The 16,731-nt window shown below is 50.4% G+C and overlaps 2 protein-coding genes across 6 annotated transcripts in view; both read left to right on the forward strand.

The window, feature by feature from the left end:
• Positions 1–7,965, forward strand: part of SDK1 (sidekick cell adhesion molecule 1) — a 1,136,389-nt gene extending 1,128,424 nt beyond the window's left edge. For all 5 annotated transcript variants that reach the window (XM_049902716.1, XM_049902719.1, XM_049902717.1 and 2 more), the window contains one exon: positions 4,098–7,965. In XM_049902716.1, coding sequence (XP_049758673.1) covers positions 4,098–4,367 — 270 coding nt within the window. In that variant the 3' untranslated portion in view covers positions 4,368–7,965. The remainder of the gene's footprint in view (positions 1–4,097) is intronic.
• A 7,457-nt stretch (positions 7,966–15,422) lies between these two features.
• The window catches only part of LOC126087141 (cytochrome P450 3A21-like), a 37,825-nt gene continuing 36,516 nt past the window's right edge, over positions 15,423–16,731 (forward strand). Inside the window, exon 1 of the mRNA XM_049904232.1 lies at positions 15,423–15,498. Coding sequence (XP_049760189.1) covers positions 15,428–15,498 — 71 coding nt within the window. The 5' untranslated portion in view covers positions 15,423–15,427. The remainder of the gene's footprint in view (positions 15,499–16,731) is intronic.

Raw genomic sequence — 16,731 nt, forward strand, 5'->3', positions numbered from 1 at the left:
GGATAATTCATTGCAGTGGCCACGCAAAACTCACAGACAATACTGGTGATTATGGGACTTACGAGGGAAGTAAGAGTTTACAATTCAGGCTCAGGAACACTCAGGATACAGTTCTTCCATCGGGACAGCCTCTTCCCAGCTGTGCTGAAGGCACACCTCTCTCTGGCCCCTTGGCCTCTGTCCTGCTCAGGCAAGTGTTACAAAGTCCTTCAGGCCCTCAGCCTCTGTGCTGCCTGGGCAAGTGTTCCAAAGCTTTTCTAGCTCTACCAATAAGTGCCCAGAGGCACTCCACTCTACCAGTGAGCCAGGAAACCCACTGCACCATCCCTTGCCAGTCTCTCCTGCTGGTCTCTCCTGTGTCTCTCCTGTCGCTACTCTCTGCAACCACTTCTCACTGTCATCAGTGTTACAGTTCTCTCTTTCGGTCCCAGGAGCTTCTCAGCGCAGGGATCCCGGGTCCAAAGGATGCACTCTCCACTCCTGGCTGTTCTTTGGTGATGGTGGGATCCTCTCTCTGCTCTGGAATTGGCTCTTTTAAGCCTAGCAGGATGGCAAAGCCGACCAGTCACCTGGGTGGGAGTTACAAGGCCATGGTGAGAAAGGCCACAGAAAAGTGATCCATCACACCTCAGGCCACCCCCTGGCTTTTCTAGCCATGGTGCTTTCACATTTGGAGGATAAGTTCCGCCTCCCAATTATTTTACCAGTTCAAAACGATCATAAACTATTAGTTCTTCAGTAGGGCAAAGAGTCTACAGGGTGAGGTTACTCAGGTACCAGCCATTCAAGTCTGCTGCAGGTGTCCATCTGATCTGGTCAGGTTCTCCAGTAAGTTGGTCTCGTTATCACCCTTTCTGGCGTCTGATAAAATTTAACCAAGAGAAGATTATCCCCTGGCTCTGTGCCTCATGAGGTATAAACATAGCAAAAGCTTTAAGGGACTTTAGGCTCAGCCACAGTGCTGGAGTCCAGCAGCTCTTCCCCTTTAGTCCACTCCTTCAAAAAAAAATTTTTTTTTTTCGCACTTACAGCTTCTGCACTTACAGTTTTTACAATCTCAATTAACCCTGTTAACAGTCAGTACTCACAGCTGAATCGTACAATCCTATCAGCACCTGCTCCACTGTCTCTTCCCCAGACCCATCAGGAAAAGAGGAATCTATTCAGTGGGGATCCTCCCTTGTCCCCCTCATTTAATGGAAGTGCACCCAGGAAAGCGTGCAAGCCAGCCACTTCACACCTTTATCTCTCTCATTTTAGAGAGCCAATGTTTAAATTGCCCGCCCCTACCAAACCAGTTTTTGTTTGTTGTTTGTTTTAATCAAACCACTACTCTGAGGACACAAGCATGTTCCTTGGTCTTGAAGAACCTTCTGTTCCATTTGGAACTTTGAACATCGACGTCCATAAGCAAAGTCCAGTCCAAAGCAAGCCATCAAATTGCAGCAATCCGTACCAGCCATGGGAACCCTGGTGGCGTAGTGGTTAAGTGCTAAGCCTGCTAACCAAAAGGTTAGCAGTTCAAATCCACCAGGCAGTTCTACTGTGTCCTATAGGGTTGCTATATGGTCACTCTGAGTCCAAATGGACTCCAGGGCAACGGGTTTGGTTTGGGTTTTCTTTTTTTTTTTTTTTTGGTACGAGCCATGGTGTCAAACGTTTTTCTCTTCATTCAGTTGGGTTCTGGTCAGCTCATCCCTAGCCATCCAAGCTAGGTCACAATGGGTAGGCAGTCTTAGGCTCGAGAGTTCACACATACCTCCCGGCACTTCGGATAGCCCCTTCACACTCTCTCATTCCCTGCCCCCTTGAGGTAGGTCAATGGGTTCCACCAGTAAACTTAGGCATCCACACACAACTCCCTTTACTTCTGACCAGCCAGCCCTTCCTCTCTCTCTCATCCCTAGTCCCCATGGGCTAGGTCAACGGGTACATGTCCAAATTCAGCCATCTCTTCACTGCTGCATTTCTCCCACTTCCACTCACAAGTGGACCCAGGTGGTCACCACATGCAAGCAAACCAAGCTATCTACTTGCCGGCTCCCTTTAACCTTTAGCCCTGGAAGGGGGTTCCTTCTGACGGACACTGACTTTTCCTGCCTTGATACATCTAACAGCAAACCAATTGCTTGAAATTCAAAAAGCAAAACAGTCACTTTTTTTTTTTCCTGCAGGTCCTTCCTTCAAATACAAATCTCCAGTTCTTTCAGCACTTCTGGGTGGTTCTCTGCCACTGCTTCTCACTGCCTTCGGTGTTACAGCTCTCTCTCTCTCTCTCTCTTTATCTCTCGAGTCTAGAAGCTTCTCAGCACAGGGACCCCAGGTCCAAAGAACACGTTCTCCACTCCTGGCTATTCTTCCTTGGTGGTGGTGGAGTCCTCTCTCTGCTGTGGAATTGGCTCTCTTTTAAGCCTAGCAGGATGGCAAAGCTGTCCAATCCCCTTGGGGGGCCGCAGTCACCTTATTGCACAGTCCCACACTATCACTGGGGTGTGAATTACAAAACCACGGCTAGAAAGACCACACAAAAGCTATCCATCTCACCTCAGGAATTTAGTATGTCTTTTTGGGGGACACAATTCAGATCACCCAAGCCAAACCAACTGCCATCGAATCAGTTTCGACTGATGGTGGTCCCAGGTGTGTCAGATTGGAACTGTGCTCCGCAGGATTTTCAATGGCTGATTTTTCAAAAGTAGATACTCCAGGCCTTTCTTCTGAGGTGCCTTTGAGTGGACTCGAACCTCCAACCTCTCGGTTAGCAGCTAAGCGTGTTAACTATTTGCACCACCCAGGGACTCCAAATTCAATCCCTAACACCTGCCATAACAGCACCCAGGGCACATTTTGCCACCAAATGGCTTACAAAAAGGGTTTTGGAATTACTAATAGAGGGTTGTGAACCTGTTCAACCGAAGCCAAGGATGCTACCAGAGCTGGCACTGAGTCCCCCTGTGTGCTGACGCTGCAGGTCCCAGGGGTTCTGAGGCTCCCCTGTTGATGGAAATGTTCACATCTGCCTCCACATTCTCCTTCGTCAGTCTTTCAAAGGGCTGAAGTTAGCCCAAAAGACCGTAACATTGAATTTTGCTTTAGGAAAATTAGCAGAGAAATCGCGTGGACTAAGTGCTCTTAAGGGATGGTGCTGAATCATTTCATGAAAAGAAAAATAAAAACTTGAAGGGACCGTCCTCCAACACCTGTGGGCTGCCCAGCTCATCCTCCAGTGTTTCTGACCTGGGGGCTGAGCCGTCGGACCTGAGGTGCAGGGCAGGGGTGCAGAGGCCTGTTAGGATTATTTGTGCTGCAGTGGCTCCTTCTGCAGACCCACCACGGTCTTTGTTTGCTGGGGGGAGGTTAGGTGACTATCTGGGGGATGCATGGAGGACTCGCCGTCCCCTCCTCTACACTCCCACTTCACTTTGGTCTGCAGCTGCCTCAGGCAAGCAAAGCTAAGACCTTAGGCCTTTCCCACACCTGCTTCTCTTCATTGTACTAAAAGGACAGACAGATGGAGTGTCCTCTTGGAATGGCAGTGACCAGATGCCGTGTAGACTTCTCACATGGCTGGGGAGCCGTGTAGACCACTCCTGGGGCAGGGGAACGTGTAGATTGCCCCTGGGATAGGGCAGCCTTGTAGACTACCCTGGGGCAGGGATGCTGTGTATACTGCCTCTGGGGCAGGGGAACCATGTAGATTGCCCCTGGGGTAGGGGAGTTGTGAGGACCACCCCCGTGCAGGGAAGCCGTGTGGACCGCCCCTGGGCAGGGATGCCGTGTGGACCGCCCCTGGGCAGGGATGCTGTGTGGACCGCCCCTGGGCAGGGATGCTGTGTGGACTGCCCCTGAGACAGGCATCCTGACTGCGCTGGGGACCAGCCAATGAGGAGCAAGAGCCCAGAGAGCTCCTGGCTGCCAGCCCGCAGCATGGCGAGGGCTGAGCTGAGCCAGCACTGGACATGGGGCTGAGAGCAACCCGGGGAGCTGGGTTCTCACCTGAGCTCCATGTGGGGTGCTTGGGGGAATACCGGCGTTAGCAGGTGCCAGGCACCCCCCCCCCCACCTTTGTGTGAATAACAGCGTCCCTTTCCCTGCAGGCCACTGACTCTGACTACGAGGACGAGCTGCCCAAGCACTCCTTCGTCAACCACTACATGAGCGACCCCACCTACTATAACTCCTGGAAGCGCCGGCCCCCCAGCGGCAAGGCCCCGGCACCCTACCGCTACGAGGAGTGTGAGGCCAGTGAGCCCGGGTCCCGCTTCCAGACCGTGGTCACCACGCAGAGCTCGGGCGGCGTGTACACGCCTGGGGGCCCGCAGCCCGGCGCCCGCACGCCGCTCACTGGCTTCTCCTCGTTCGTGTGAGCAGAGCTGCCGGGCTGCTATCAGGGTACAACAGATGTGGACACTCACATGTCTATTTTTTTTAAGACAATCAACTCCGACAACTTGAGCTGAGGTTTTTGTTTCAAAAAAAAAAAAAAATTCTGATAAGTGATGCTTTTAACTACTTGTGAATATTAGATTTCAATTAGAACGGTTTTTTTAATGGCTTTTTGTAACATCACTGCAGGAAGCAGATTTCGTTCCTTTTTCTTTTCTTTTTACGAGAAGGTGTATCTCCCTGGTGCACTGGCATTCGGCACCTCTGTGACTTCGGGGAACCTCGGAGCTCCTCGGTCCTGGGCTCTCCATCCTAAAGTCCATCTAGGAAGGCTAGGGGGGCATGGGGGGAGGGTGCAGGGAAATCTCAGAGCCACCTCCTGGCTGACTCCTTTCTCTCTTCTACCTCCTCTTTGGACGAGCCAGCCGAATCTCATTCTCCTCCATCTGCCGACATCTTCCGGCTACAGCTCACTCCTGGGGCTCCAATCCCAAACGTTTCACCTTTTGACCCAACTTCATGCCCTTCTGAAATACCCTCCCTCAGCAGCCTCTAGGGGCGGAGACAGCTCTAAGGTTCCAGGCAAGGAGGCACGCCAGTCTAAGATAAGGTGGTCCCCTTTGGTCCCTGTTGAGATACCCCATTGCATTCGTTGACATTGTAGTGGTAAAATATTTGGGGCTCCCCCCCCTTTAAGCATAACAGAAAGGAGCTTGGTTTGTGCAAATGGTTAAAAACTCAGCTGCTGACCGAAAGGTTGGTGGTTAGAACCCACCAGCAGCTCCCTGGGAGAAAAGACCTGGCAATCTGCTCCCGTAAAGATTACAGCCTAGGAAACCATATGGGGCAGGTCTACTGTGTCTCATGGGGTCGCCATGAGCTGGAATCGATTCAGTGGCACCCAATGACAACAAACGTGGTAGTACAGGAGCAGCAAGCCTACCCCAAGGCTGAGGGCCACTCTGCCAGTTCTTACTGAGCTAGTCCCTCCATGTGAACATAGTTCACTCAGCTCTGCTAAGCAAGAGGAAGAAAGATGGTATTCCCGGAATCACTTGTGATGTAAGCAGTGTGTGTTGTTAACCAGAGTATTTTTTAAATCTTTTTATCTTTTTTTGAAAGAGATGCCACATGAAATGAATGAATCTCTGCTGTCTCCAGGTGCCTTTCTATTCATTGTTCTGCTTTGTACGTGGGAAAAGACAAAAAATGACGGTGTCTCCAAGTAAAGCAAAACAGCTCGGAAAAATCAAGGTCACAGGTGACCTGGTGCATGCCAGTGACCCGTCCTCTGAGCACAGCTTCTGTCCCTTCTCTGTTGCTGCCCACCTCTGCCCCCTGCTTCCTGACCCTGGTGCTGCTATCTGTCCATCCCCTGTTCACCAAGGCCCGCTTTTAGCCTTAACAGCTTCTCCGGAAAAGTTTTTCTTTTTTTTTTTTAGCTAAATTAAAATATTATGAACTGCTTTGAAAAATACAAAGTCCAGACCTTACCAGGCCTCAGCCCACCGCATCAATTTTGCAACAGGTTTGAGATGGTTGAGGCGCAGGTGGGCCAGGCTCACCTTCCAGGGCTCAGTTCTAGGTGGAACTGGGGTGCTGCTGGTCCTGACCGGGATGTGTACCTGGGCCAGCACCAAGTCACAGCAAGGCCGTCATGTGCCTGCCTCAGCAGTAGGCATGGGGGATGGGGCAGCGCGATGTTGTCCTCCCAGCTGACCGGCTACTGCCCTGAGGGTGTAGGATACATGGTCTCTATTGGCCATTTTCTTTGTATGCCTCCACTGAGCAGAGGGCGTGTGGTGTGCACTGTCTTGATGCGCTGCTCTCGAGGTTGCTAATATGGCCCCAGGAGACAAGGAGAGTTTTGTGTTGGGTCAAAACCCCCTTTTCCCAAATTAGAGGGTGTTGAAACCTTTCTTTCTCTTTCCCATCCCACCCACCTTCCCTCCCTTCCTCCCTACCTCAGCCTTTTGTCTTTATTTCCTCCCTTCTTTTTCTGAGCAAGGGGGAGATATTCTAAACCAAAAATCGTAGGCGCTCTGTTCAAAGCCCCTTTTGTGTGAGAATCACCACCTGCCGTCCCCTGTACTGGCCTGCCTTGGCTGAAGGACCCACCATCCCCCTCTCTGGCCCCAAGACAGCAAAGTGGAAGGAACCTACCACGGGACCACTGGGATCTCTTGGAAGACAAATCATAAATGGAGAACATGGACAAACACAGCCTCTGTGCCCTCTGGCCACTCTCTTAAGCCATATGGACGTTGCTTTAAATGACGGGAAAGTGTCTGAAACATCATAGTTTGGGGACGGGTTGGTTGGAGGATTGCTTTTTTTCTTTGGGTTTCGGTGCCAACAACATGATGGTTTTTTTAGGCTCACTGTATTTCCTATAGCCCCTCGATTTTTAGTAAACTTTTCTTTTGGTATGGAATTGTTTGCAGGATGTTGCAGTGGCCGCATGGCGGCTGGTGGGTTGTGTCTGCATGTGGCCCTGCCACCTGGGCTCAGCCTGTGAGAGCCCCCGAAACACAGGACCAGGGTTGGATTTTTGATTCCAGCCTCCTGGAGCAAAATGGGCATTGAGGCAAGTCTATTCCAGAAGAAAACAATGACAAAAGAGGAAAATGATTATGGGATTCTCAGCTCGGTTCTGAAAAAAGGACAGGCGAGATTTCTACAGCCAAGGCGGGGCTGATGTTTCCTTCTTATGTTTCTCCTGTAGCACTGAAAGTTGTCTCGATGGGCAACAGCTAAATCTCCCCAGTGAAGCCCTCACAGGGGCCACCTAGGGACCTGTCCGCATAGGAGCTGCCAGCACATGGGTTTGCGGGGAGCACCCCTCTTCACCCAGGAGCGCCAGGGGCACAGGTTTCCAGAAAGCAGGGCGGTGGGTGCGGAAAGTCATCTTGACCTCCTGCAGCTCCCACCCCCTCCCCTGAATAAACCACGCCATCTGAGGCCCCTCCTGCCCCGGCCTTCCCTGCAGCTCCCTTCCCTCATGCTTTTAAGGAGCACGTTATTAAAAAAAAATTAGACGTCCTAAGAACCGAAGCCGTGATGCAGGGCAATGTGGGGTCTTTCCCACTATGATGATGGGAGGAGCCTGGGCAGCTGCCACTGCCACTACAGCTCCCCTATGACAGAGAGGACGCTAACTGTGTAAACTCTGGATGCCCTGCCTGCTCTTGATCACTGCTGGACCAAAGCATGGGTTTGTTGGCATAGTGGCTTGCAGCATGGTTTGTAGCTGTTCCCAGATCTGGGTGCTCAGTGTAGTTGTTTTTCCAATGAGCAATCAACCCGTGTATCCAAGCGTGGCTCTCTCCAACCCTGCATCCCTGTAGCATGGAGAGGGGAGAGCGAGGTAGACATTCTCGACCTGAGCTCTTCTATGGAGGCAGCCTCCTTTCCCCCGCTCCATCTTCTGGTTTACGATAGCTTAGGTCAGTCTGGAGGTTTCCCTACAACACTTTATGGAATTGTGCAGGAAACCAGATCTCATTTCAGAAAAGCAAAACCAACTTGTAGGAAGACAGAGAGGTGCTATGGGTACAATTTTTAATAAAAACATCATTTTGCTCCTTAAGCTCTTGTGGTTTTCTTCAGTGGGTCTCCATCACACAACTGAGGAATCCTGTGAACATTTATGAATTCGAAGACTGTGACCACGAGACACTCAAACTTAACCCTGTTGTTGAATGTAACACGCACACACACACGTGTGCACACACATGTGTATGCACAAACATGTATGCACTTGTATACACACATACATCTACACACTTGGATGCATGTACATACATATGCGTGGAAACACACAATACACATGTGCACACATACGTACACACAAATATACATGGATGCACTCACACATATACATGCACACCTGTGCACATGCATGCACTCACACATACATGCCCAAATATGCACACAGACCTACATGCACACACATATACATGTAAGCACACACATATGCATCTAAGCACAGACACACACACTCACCAGAACTCCATTCCTGTGGAACTGCAGTGCACACGTACATTGACGATGTCTCCAAATTGGAGTAGCGGTGGCGGGATCTCGACCATGTAGCCAGACGGTCGGTGGCCGTAGGAACCTGAGCCTGGGCCCTGGATGGACGAGCAGCCATTCTCGGAGCCAGCGCCAGTCTCCCACCTAACTGTCGCCCCCAAAGACTTGGCACCCCTTCCCGTGATGTTTGCAAGGGGAGCACTCTCCTCACCAAGCTCCCCTTGGCCAGGTGGAGGAAGCCCTATGGGCAAGACTGCCTACCTCCCTAAAGGGAGCCTTACGGGGGCCTCACAGGTGCTCAGCGAGTGCTCTGTATGAAGGTGAGGACAGGAGGCCATTCCCTTCTCTCTCTGGAGTGGAATTTTCAAATCCATGTCTTTTTTCACCCATGAAATTGCTGGTGTGTGTGTGAACGGGGCTGGTGCAGCGGCAGTGCCAGGGGCCCACCAGGAGGGGGCGCTGCTTCCCTTTATCATCCAGCCCCACCCAGCCTTGGGACCTGGATATTCTCACCTTGGTTGCCCATTGAAATCAACTAGAGTTCTGAAAAATCCCAGTGGCTGGGCAACAGCCAGACCAATTGGGTCAGATTCTCTGGAGGCTGGACCCAGGCATCTGATCTATTTTTTCAGGCTCTCCTTGTGATTCCCACGTGCAGCCAGGAAAGGGGGGAGGGGCCAGGGTCCCAGGAGAAGGAAGGGTTATATGGGACCCACTGTGGCCGACTGAGCCCTTTTGCTCCAAACTAGGAACTTCTCAGTGAGCCAGAGGTGAGACCACTTCCATTTTTCTCTTTCCCCCACCGATTGCTGCCTACATCCCACCACCCACAAATATGAAATTAAAATCCACAGGTCGTCCACTGTCCCCGTATTTCAGAAATCCCATCTGTCACGTAAAAGGTAGTTGGCATCCACCAAACACTGCCTAATGCCAGACACTGCTCCCGTAGAATTTCCACTGGAGTCCCTGGGTGGCGCAAAGGGTTAGGTGTTCGACTGCTGGCTAAAAGGTTGGTGGTTCGAATCCACTCGGTGCCTTGAAAGAAAGTCCTGGCAACCAGCTTCCCTAAGGTCACAGCCTTGAAAACCCTGTGGAGCACAGTTCTGCTCGGCACTCATGGGGTCACCCTGAGTTTTAGTCGACTCCCCGGCAACTGACAACCACAACAGAACTCCCAGCATAAGCCTATGAGGTAGGTGCAGTCAGGACCCCGTTTTATAGATGAGGAGCCACACCCAGAGAGGTAGAGCAATTGCCCAATGGTAGACAGCTAGCAGGAGCCCTGGTAGCACAACGGTTAAGCGCTCAACTGCTAACTGAAAGGTCAGCGGTTCGAACACACCAGTGGCTCTGTGGGAGAAAAGACTTGGCAGTCTGCTCCTGTAAAGATTACAGCCTAGGGGAAACCCTATGGGGCAGTTCTACTCTGTCACTCGGGACTGCTGTGAGTCAGAATCAACTGGACAGCACCCCACATCAACAGCTAGCAGGTGGCAGATCCGGACTTCAAACCTGGGCATTCGGGCTCCAGAACCTGAAGCCCTAACCCCTGCATAGCGCTGCCTTCCAGGGAGCTGTCTCTGATTCCATTTCTCAGACCTGTGGTCAGTGGCCTTGGAGAAGGCTCCTGCTGCTCTGCATGACAGAGTGACCAACGGTACTCTCCACGGTGCGAACGTACGTGATACTTAGGCGGTTTTATTTTCCCTACTTTCACACTGGAGTCCCTAGGTGACACAGATGGATAAGCACTTGGCTACTAACTGAAGGGTTGGCAATTTGAATCCACCCAGAGGTGCCTCAGAAGAGAGTCCCAGCTATCTGCTTCCGAAAGGTTACGGCCTTAAAAACAACATTTGGCCTTTTAGGGAGCACAGTTCCGCTCTGCACACCTGGGGTTGTCACGCGTTGGAATCGACTGGACAGCAGCTGTTTTCCTGGGTTCGGGGCTTTTTTGTTTTGTTTGTTTTTATACTTGCTCTCTATCAATGAAGAGAAAGGGCATGAGTTAACTTTGCGTGTGTAATGCAAAGACTTGCCATTATTCTTGAAAAGTTAATGGAAGAACTTTCAAACTGCAACCACTCCTCACAGAGCAAAGAAATCCCCATTATCTTCTTGATGAGAGTTGGAGAAGAAAACCCACACGAGAAGGAAAAATCAATTAGAAGAGAATCTCAGCTGAGTTGTGGTGGATGAAGTGGAAAGAAAAAAAACCCAAACCAGTTGCCAAGGAGTCACATCTGACCCATGGCGACCCCGTGTGTGTCAGGGCAGAAGTGCACGGCGACCCCGTGTGTGTCAGGGCAGAAGTGCACGGCAACCCCGTGTGTGTCAGGGCAGAAGTGCACGGCGACCCCGTGTGTGTCAGGGCGGAAGTAGATCACCAGGTCTTTCTCTGGAGGCACCTCTGGGTAAGTTCAAACTGTCACCTTCCGGTTGGTAGCACAGCGTTTCACCATTTGTCACCCAGGGAACTCCTAGATTGGAGAGGAGTTGCCTTAATATTGCCTCTGGGATTCTGAATCTGCACTTAGCTCTCCGTGGATGAGAAAGGGGAAGAGGCCAGAGGATGTGCCCAAAGGCCCCCTTTGAACGCAGATTCCTTCCTGGGAGGAGCCCAGCCGCCATCTTCCCCCAGCCCCAAACTATCGGTAGTGGGATCACCATGAGCGGGCTTAGTACCAGTGGGGGCCACAGGGCGGTGGGGCCTGCTTCCGCGTGAGCTCAATGTTCATCTGAAAGGGACTCGGGGTCTGGTCCCCCCTTTCCTTCACAGAGAGCCAGATTCTCAGGAGGGTGAGGACCTGGCCAACACTCAGATACATTTTTTTACTGTTCATAGCAGTGCTTGTGTGTGTGAGTGTGGTACAAACATACGTAACAAAGCATTTGACAGTTCAACAATTTTAACGTGTATAATTCAGTGTCATTGATTACGTTATTCATGTTGTGTAACCAATATCGCCCTCCTTTTCTGAATTCTTCCACCACCGTTGACATAAACTCTGTGTCCCCTGAACACCAACCTCCCCTTTTCCTCCCTCCCACCCCTGGTAACCACTAATGAGCTTTGATTTCTTCATATTTGGCTATTTCATATAAGTGGGGTCATACAGTATTTGTCTGTTTGAGCCTGGCTTATTTCACTCAGCATCATGTTTTCAAGGTCATCCATGTCCCAGCATGTACAGAACTACCTCTCTCTTTATGGCTGGTGATATTCTATTGTATGGATGGACCACGTTATGCTTATTCATTCATCTGTTGTTGGGTCCACTCAAATCCCTGAACCATTGGCACCCACACTTGGTGAAGCAACTTTGAGCTGAGTAAGGCCCAGGGTGGCCAAGCTTGCCAGGGTGCAGTTTGCTTGTGGCTCAGCTGCCTAAGTCCATCTTGCTCTCAGTGATACCCTCACTACCTCTAAGGCGTTACCTCAGGCCATGCTTAAAGGTTGTCCTCCCAAGCCAAGAGGTGACAGGTGAGCACTCTCCCCTGGACTATGAATCCCAGCACAGGAAGTTCAAGCTGGGAAGCTCTTCTGAGATTTTTTTCTCTGCAACTGCCTGACCTTCCAGAACTTTCTTCCTGCTAGTTTGCACACTTGGTCCATTCCCAGAGCTCTTGGCATCCCTTTAATAAATATCTTTTGATGAGCTTAACCTGAGACAGTTCACACCCTATCCACCAGGGAACCTGGGCTTCGTCCCCCTCATGCTTCCTAGGTTCGGAGAGAATACCACAGCAGAGTAAGCCTGTTCCACGACCGAGACAGCCGATGTCTCCAGCATCAAAACAAAGATTCACCAATTCAGGTATGACCAGTTCACAGTGTTCTTCCGCTGTAGCTTTCCGCGGCCAGCTGGTCTGCTTTCCACAAAAGAGGCATCACCAGGGCATAATGCCACATGAAAACCATGGACTTATTTTAATTGTTATCACCAGGCAGGGACCTTACTTTCTAGGTTAACATCCCTGCACTCACCCAACAAAAATATTTGGGGTTGACTCAGGTAAAGGATAACACAAAACGGGTTTCCTCCTTTCTCTGCATGTCCCTTCCTCAACCAAGATCTCCTCTCAACCCTGAGTGAGAAGCAATGGGTGATCCCTATTGTCCCCAACTGATGTGGGGCAATTACTTCATTGTACACAGAGATGCCAGTTATCAAAGGGCCAAACAGTTCACAAGAGTCACGGGGCAGTAAAAAAAAAATGCACTCAGCTGCTGACTGAAAGGTTGGAGATTCAAGTCCCCCCAGAGGCACCTCTGAAGAACAGCTTATCGATCTACTCTGAAAGATCAGCCACTGAAAACCCCTTGGGGCACCGTTCTGCTCTGACACACACGTGGGCGCCATGATGTGGAGCCAACTCAATGGCCAACTGGCAACAACAAAGGGTTGACTATAGAAAAGCACCTGACTGCATTGAGCCGGCAAGTTCCAGGGAGGCCATAGAGCCCCCACGGCCTCTGCTGTGTGATTCTAAGGTGACAGCAGTGGTGACTCTCTGAAGCCTCAATGGTCTTGTTCACCCTGGTTAGTACCACAGCATTAATGAGACCCACAGGGCTAAGAAAATGCCAAAGCAAGGACTGGTATCCAGGCTGGTGACAAAGTCTTAAAGTACTTCCTAAGAAGAGTGAAATTTGACATGACTGTGGCCAATTTCTGAGGAAATTGAGTTATTTTTTAATTGTGGTAAAATATATATAACAAAATTTGCCATTTTAACCATTTTTAAGTGTACCGTTCAGTGGCATTAATTATATCCACAACGTCGTCAGCCATCACCACTATTTGTTTCCAAAACTTTGTCATCACCCCAACAGAAACTCAATGCCCCTTGAGCAATAACCCCCCATTTCCCTCTTCCCCCGCCCCTGGTAACCACTAATCTTTCTGACTCTATGCATTTGCTTGTTCTAGATATTTCATGTAAGTGGGATCATACAATATTTTTCTCATATGTGTCTTACCTCTTCTACTCAGCCTCGTGTTCTCAAGGTTCATCCATGTTGCAGCAGCTCTCAGGACTTCACTTCTCTTTATGGCTGAATGACACCCCATTGTGTGGACGGACCACATTGTGTTTATCTGTTCGACTATCGATAGACATTTTGGTTGTTCCACAATTAAGTTTTAGAGATTTGAATTTGCCATAAAGTGGAATGACTTTCTGATAGTTTATCTGGGAGCCACAGAAGGTTTTGGAACCCTTAAGATCAAACAGCTGCTTTTTCAAAAATGATTTGTTCACCAGACACTGAGTTTAAAATGATTTGAACGTGTCCAAGGCTTTGCTTGTACCAGTACCTCAGTATTTGCCAAAAATTCTTTCCCTTTAATGGCTTCACTTAATTAACAGGCAGCACAGGCACACGTTGCAAGCTGTTAATTTTGTGCTCTGTGGTCTTAAAACGTCCTGCTTCTCCTCAGATAAGGCAATCTTCTGCCGTCAGGAAGCAAACCACTACATTCCGGCGTGGAATCTGAACCAGACTTCTGAAAAAGGCTTCTGTTTCTGTCCAATTCTCCAATGAGAAGCCATCGTTGGCCTGCTGGCTTTGGGGGCCAGAGAATTCCATGGTGTCCCCAAGTGGACTGCTTCAAGAAGAAAGTCCCACTCACCCCATAGGGCCACGGAGTTTGCAGGTGAGAGTCCAGTCACCTCCCCCTGAGGGAGGGGACATTTTGGAGAACACTGAGCACCAGAGAGTTGGGGACTTGCTTGCTCCAGACACCATGGCTGAAGAAATGAGACTGGAAGTCAAGCCCAAAGTCCCCAGGGGATTTCAGAATGACACCCTAAACTGCTGTGTAAATATTTCCCGAAAACACAATGATTATTTTTAAAAAATGACATTCTCAGGGGAAAAAATGGAATTGCTATAATAAAGTTAATGGAAGATTTGGACCTCAACAGCAACAATAACAGAAAAAATAACCTAAACGTGCACTTGCCACAGGACCCTGGACATTTAGCCCAGTGAGGAAAATGTATGTCTGTCCCCATCTGCGAACAATGGTTCACAGCAGCTTTATTTGTGGTAGCTAAAATATGAAACGACCAAAATTCCCTCAACAGAAGAATGGTTAAACTGACTGTGGAATATCCGTACCACAAAACCTTGTCTTTACCACGTGGACCCATGACAGTGCCAAAGGAAGAGAACTGAAAGGTTGGAGTTTTGAGCCTACCTAGGCGTGCCTCGAAATAAAGGCCCGACAATCTAGTTTCAAAAATTCAGCCACTGAAAACCCTACGGAGTGCAGTTCTACTTGGGCACACATGGGGGTGCCATGAGTCAGGCTTGTTTTGACACGACATCTGGTTTTCATAGAGACAAGAAACAGGTGCAAAGAGCTATGTAAATTTCCCAAAATCACACACCAGTAAGTGGCTGGGTTGGGACTGGGATGTTGCTTGGTCTGAGGCTAAGGCTAGCGTCTTTTTTCCCTCTTGAGGAAGAGAAGGAGTTGGAAGGCAAGAGGACTTGGAGAAGAGGCAGGGGGCAAACACAGGACCGACGCCGGGGACAGTCCCATTCTCTGGGGGCTGCAGGGAGAGCAGTTCCTTATCAGAAAGCAAGACTCCCACCCCAAGTGCACTTGAGCTCGTACAAACCAGGAGGCAGATGGAGGTACATTGCTGGCCTCGGGCTGTGTGACCTGCATGCTGAATCCCCAGGCTAACCGGGGAGCAGCTCTGAGGACTTAGGGGCTGCCCTACCTTGCAGGGGGGCCAGCTGGTGACCTTGAGGGTCGCCTGCTCCAGGATTAGCCCAGCATTCTGAAACCAAAACACATGTCATCACAGGAAATCAGTGAGCACCCAAACCTTCTCCTCCTCCTGGTTAGGTAGGGAGATGGTGCAAGAAGTTTCCCAGCAGGCCCGCCCCAGAGGCACATGTGACCTGCAGCCACGTAAACAAAATCCACAGAGCTGCCCTGCAGACCTGTCCTTCTGCAGCTGGAGGCCCAGACCCAAGCCTGGCATGGCTCTTCTGCCCAGCCTTGGGGCAGAGACCTGGGTGCTCCTGGCAACCTGCGGTGCCCTCTTGCTGCTGTAAGTTTCCACTGTTTTCTCCCACTCTGGGTCTTTGTGGGGGGCTGGGAAGTCCTCATCCAAGAAGATTAAAAGAGGTGTGTGGGGAGAGCTCAGTCTCCCCAATATCTGGGGCCCTGAGATTACTGTGTGGGGCAAAAAGGGGTGGTGTGGGTGTGGGGGGCTGGATGGGGTGAGGAGAAGGAGGATGGTGTGGAGCTGGGTAGGTGAGGAGAAGAAGGAGGGTGTGGGGGCTGGGGGGGTTAGGAGAAGCAGGAGGGTGTTGGGACTGGGAGGGTGAGTAGAAGAAAGAGGGTGTGGGGGCCCGGCGAGTGGTGGTGAGGAGAAGCAGGAGTGCATAGGGGCACACCTCCCTGAGATAAGGAGGAAGCCCTGGTCTGTGGACACCTACTCAGCTGGATGGGGTGTTCATGCCCCTATGAGCAGGTCCTCAGGGCTACACCCAGGGTGGGTAGATGGGGTGCCTAGGTGTCCACTCCACAATGGGTGGCACAGCCCAGGGCCTGGAGTCTGAGCTTGAATTCCCAACACAAGACCTGCCTGTCAAAGACCTTGTTTCCAAATAAGATTGTGTTCCCTGGCACCGAGGATTAGGACATCAACATATCATTTTCGGGAATACGGTTCAACTCATAACACGTGGCTGTTTAAGCCTCACACCACCCTCTCTATAAGGTACTTCCCTACTTAGATGGAGTCCCTGGCTGGTAGAATACGCTAACTCACTGTGCTGCTAACTAAAATGACGAAGATTCAAGTCTATCCAGAAGCACCTTAGAAGAGAGCCCCGGTGATCTACTTATGAAAAATTAGCCATCGAAAATCCCATGGAGTGCAGTTCTGCTCTGACACACGTGAGCTGGAGTTGACTCGATGCCGGCTAGTTTCCATTAGAGACAAGGAAACAGATACAAAGGGCTGACTTGTCCTAGATCACACAGCCAGTAAGCAGCTGGTTCAGGACTGGAATGTCGGTTGGTCGTAGGCCAAGGCTAGCACCTTTTTTCTCCCCACATCTTCTAATAAAGGATGGAACTTTATAAGCTATATCCCTCCCCTTTCCCCTATACCTAGCTGCTTCACCGTTAAATGGAAACACACCTTGGTAACTGGTTTCTGACTGGTCCTTTAGAAGAAGAGCATTCCAACAAAAGGAATCTCTTTGCCTCCAGGGCAGCTGCGTTTGGTCCATAGACAAAAGTACTGTCCTGATTTCTAAAAAGCCACTCAAGG

Source organism: Elephas maximus, chromosome 12 (genome assembly GCF_024166365.1).
Source record: "Elephas maximus indicus isolate mEleMax1 chromosome 12, mEleMax1 primary haplotype, whole genome shotgun sequence".
Lineage (NCBI taxonomy): Eukaryota > Metazoa > Chordata > Mammalia > Proboscidea > Elephantidae > Elephas > Elephas maximus.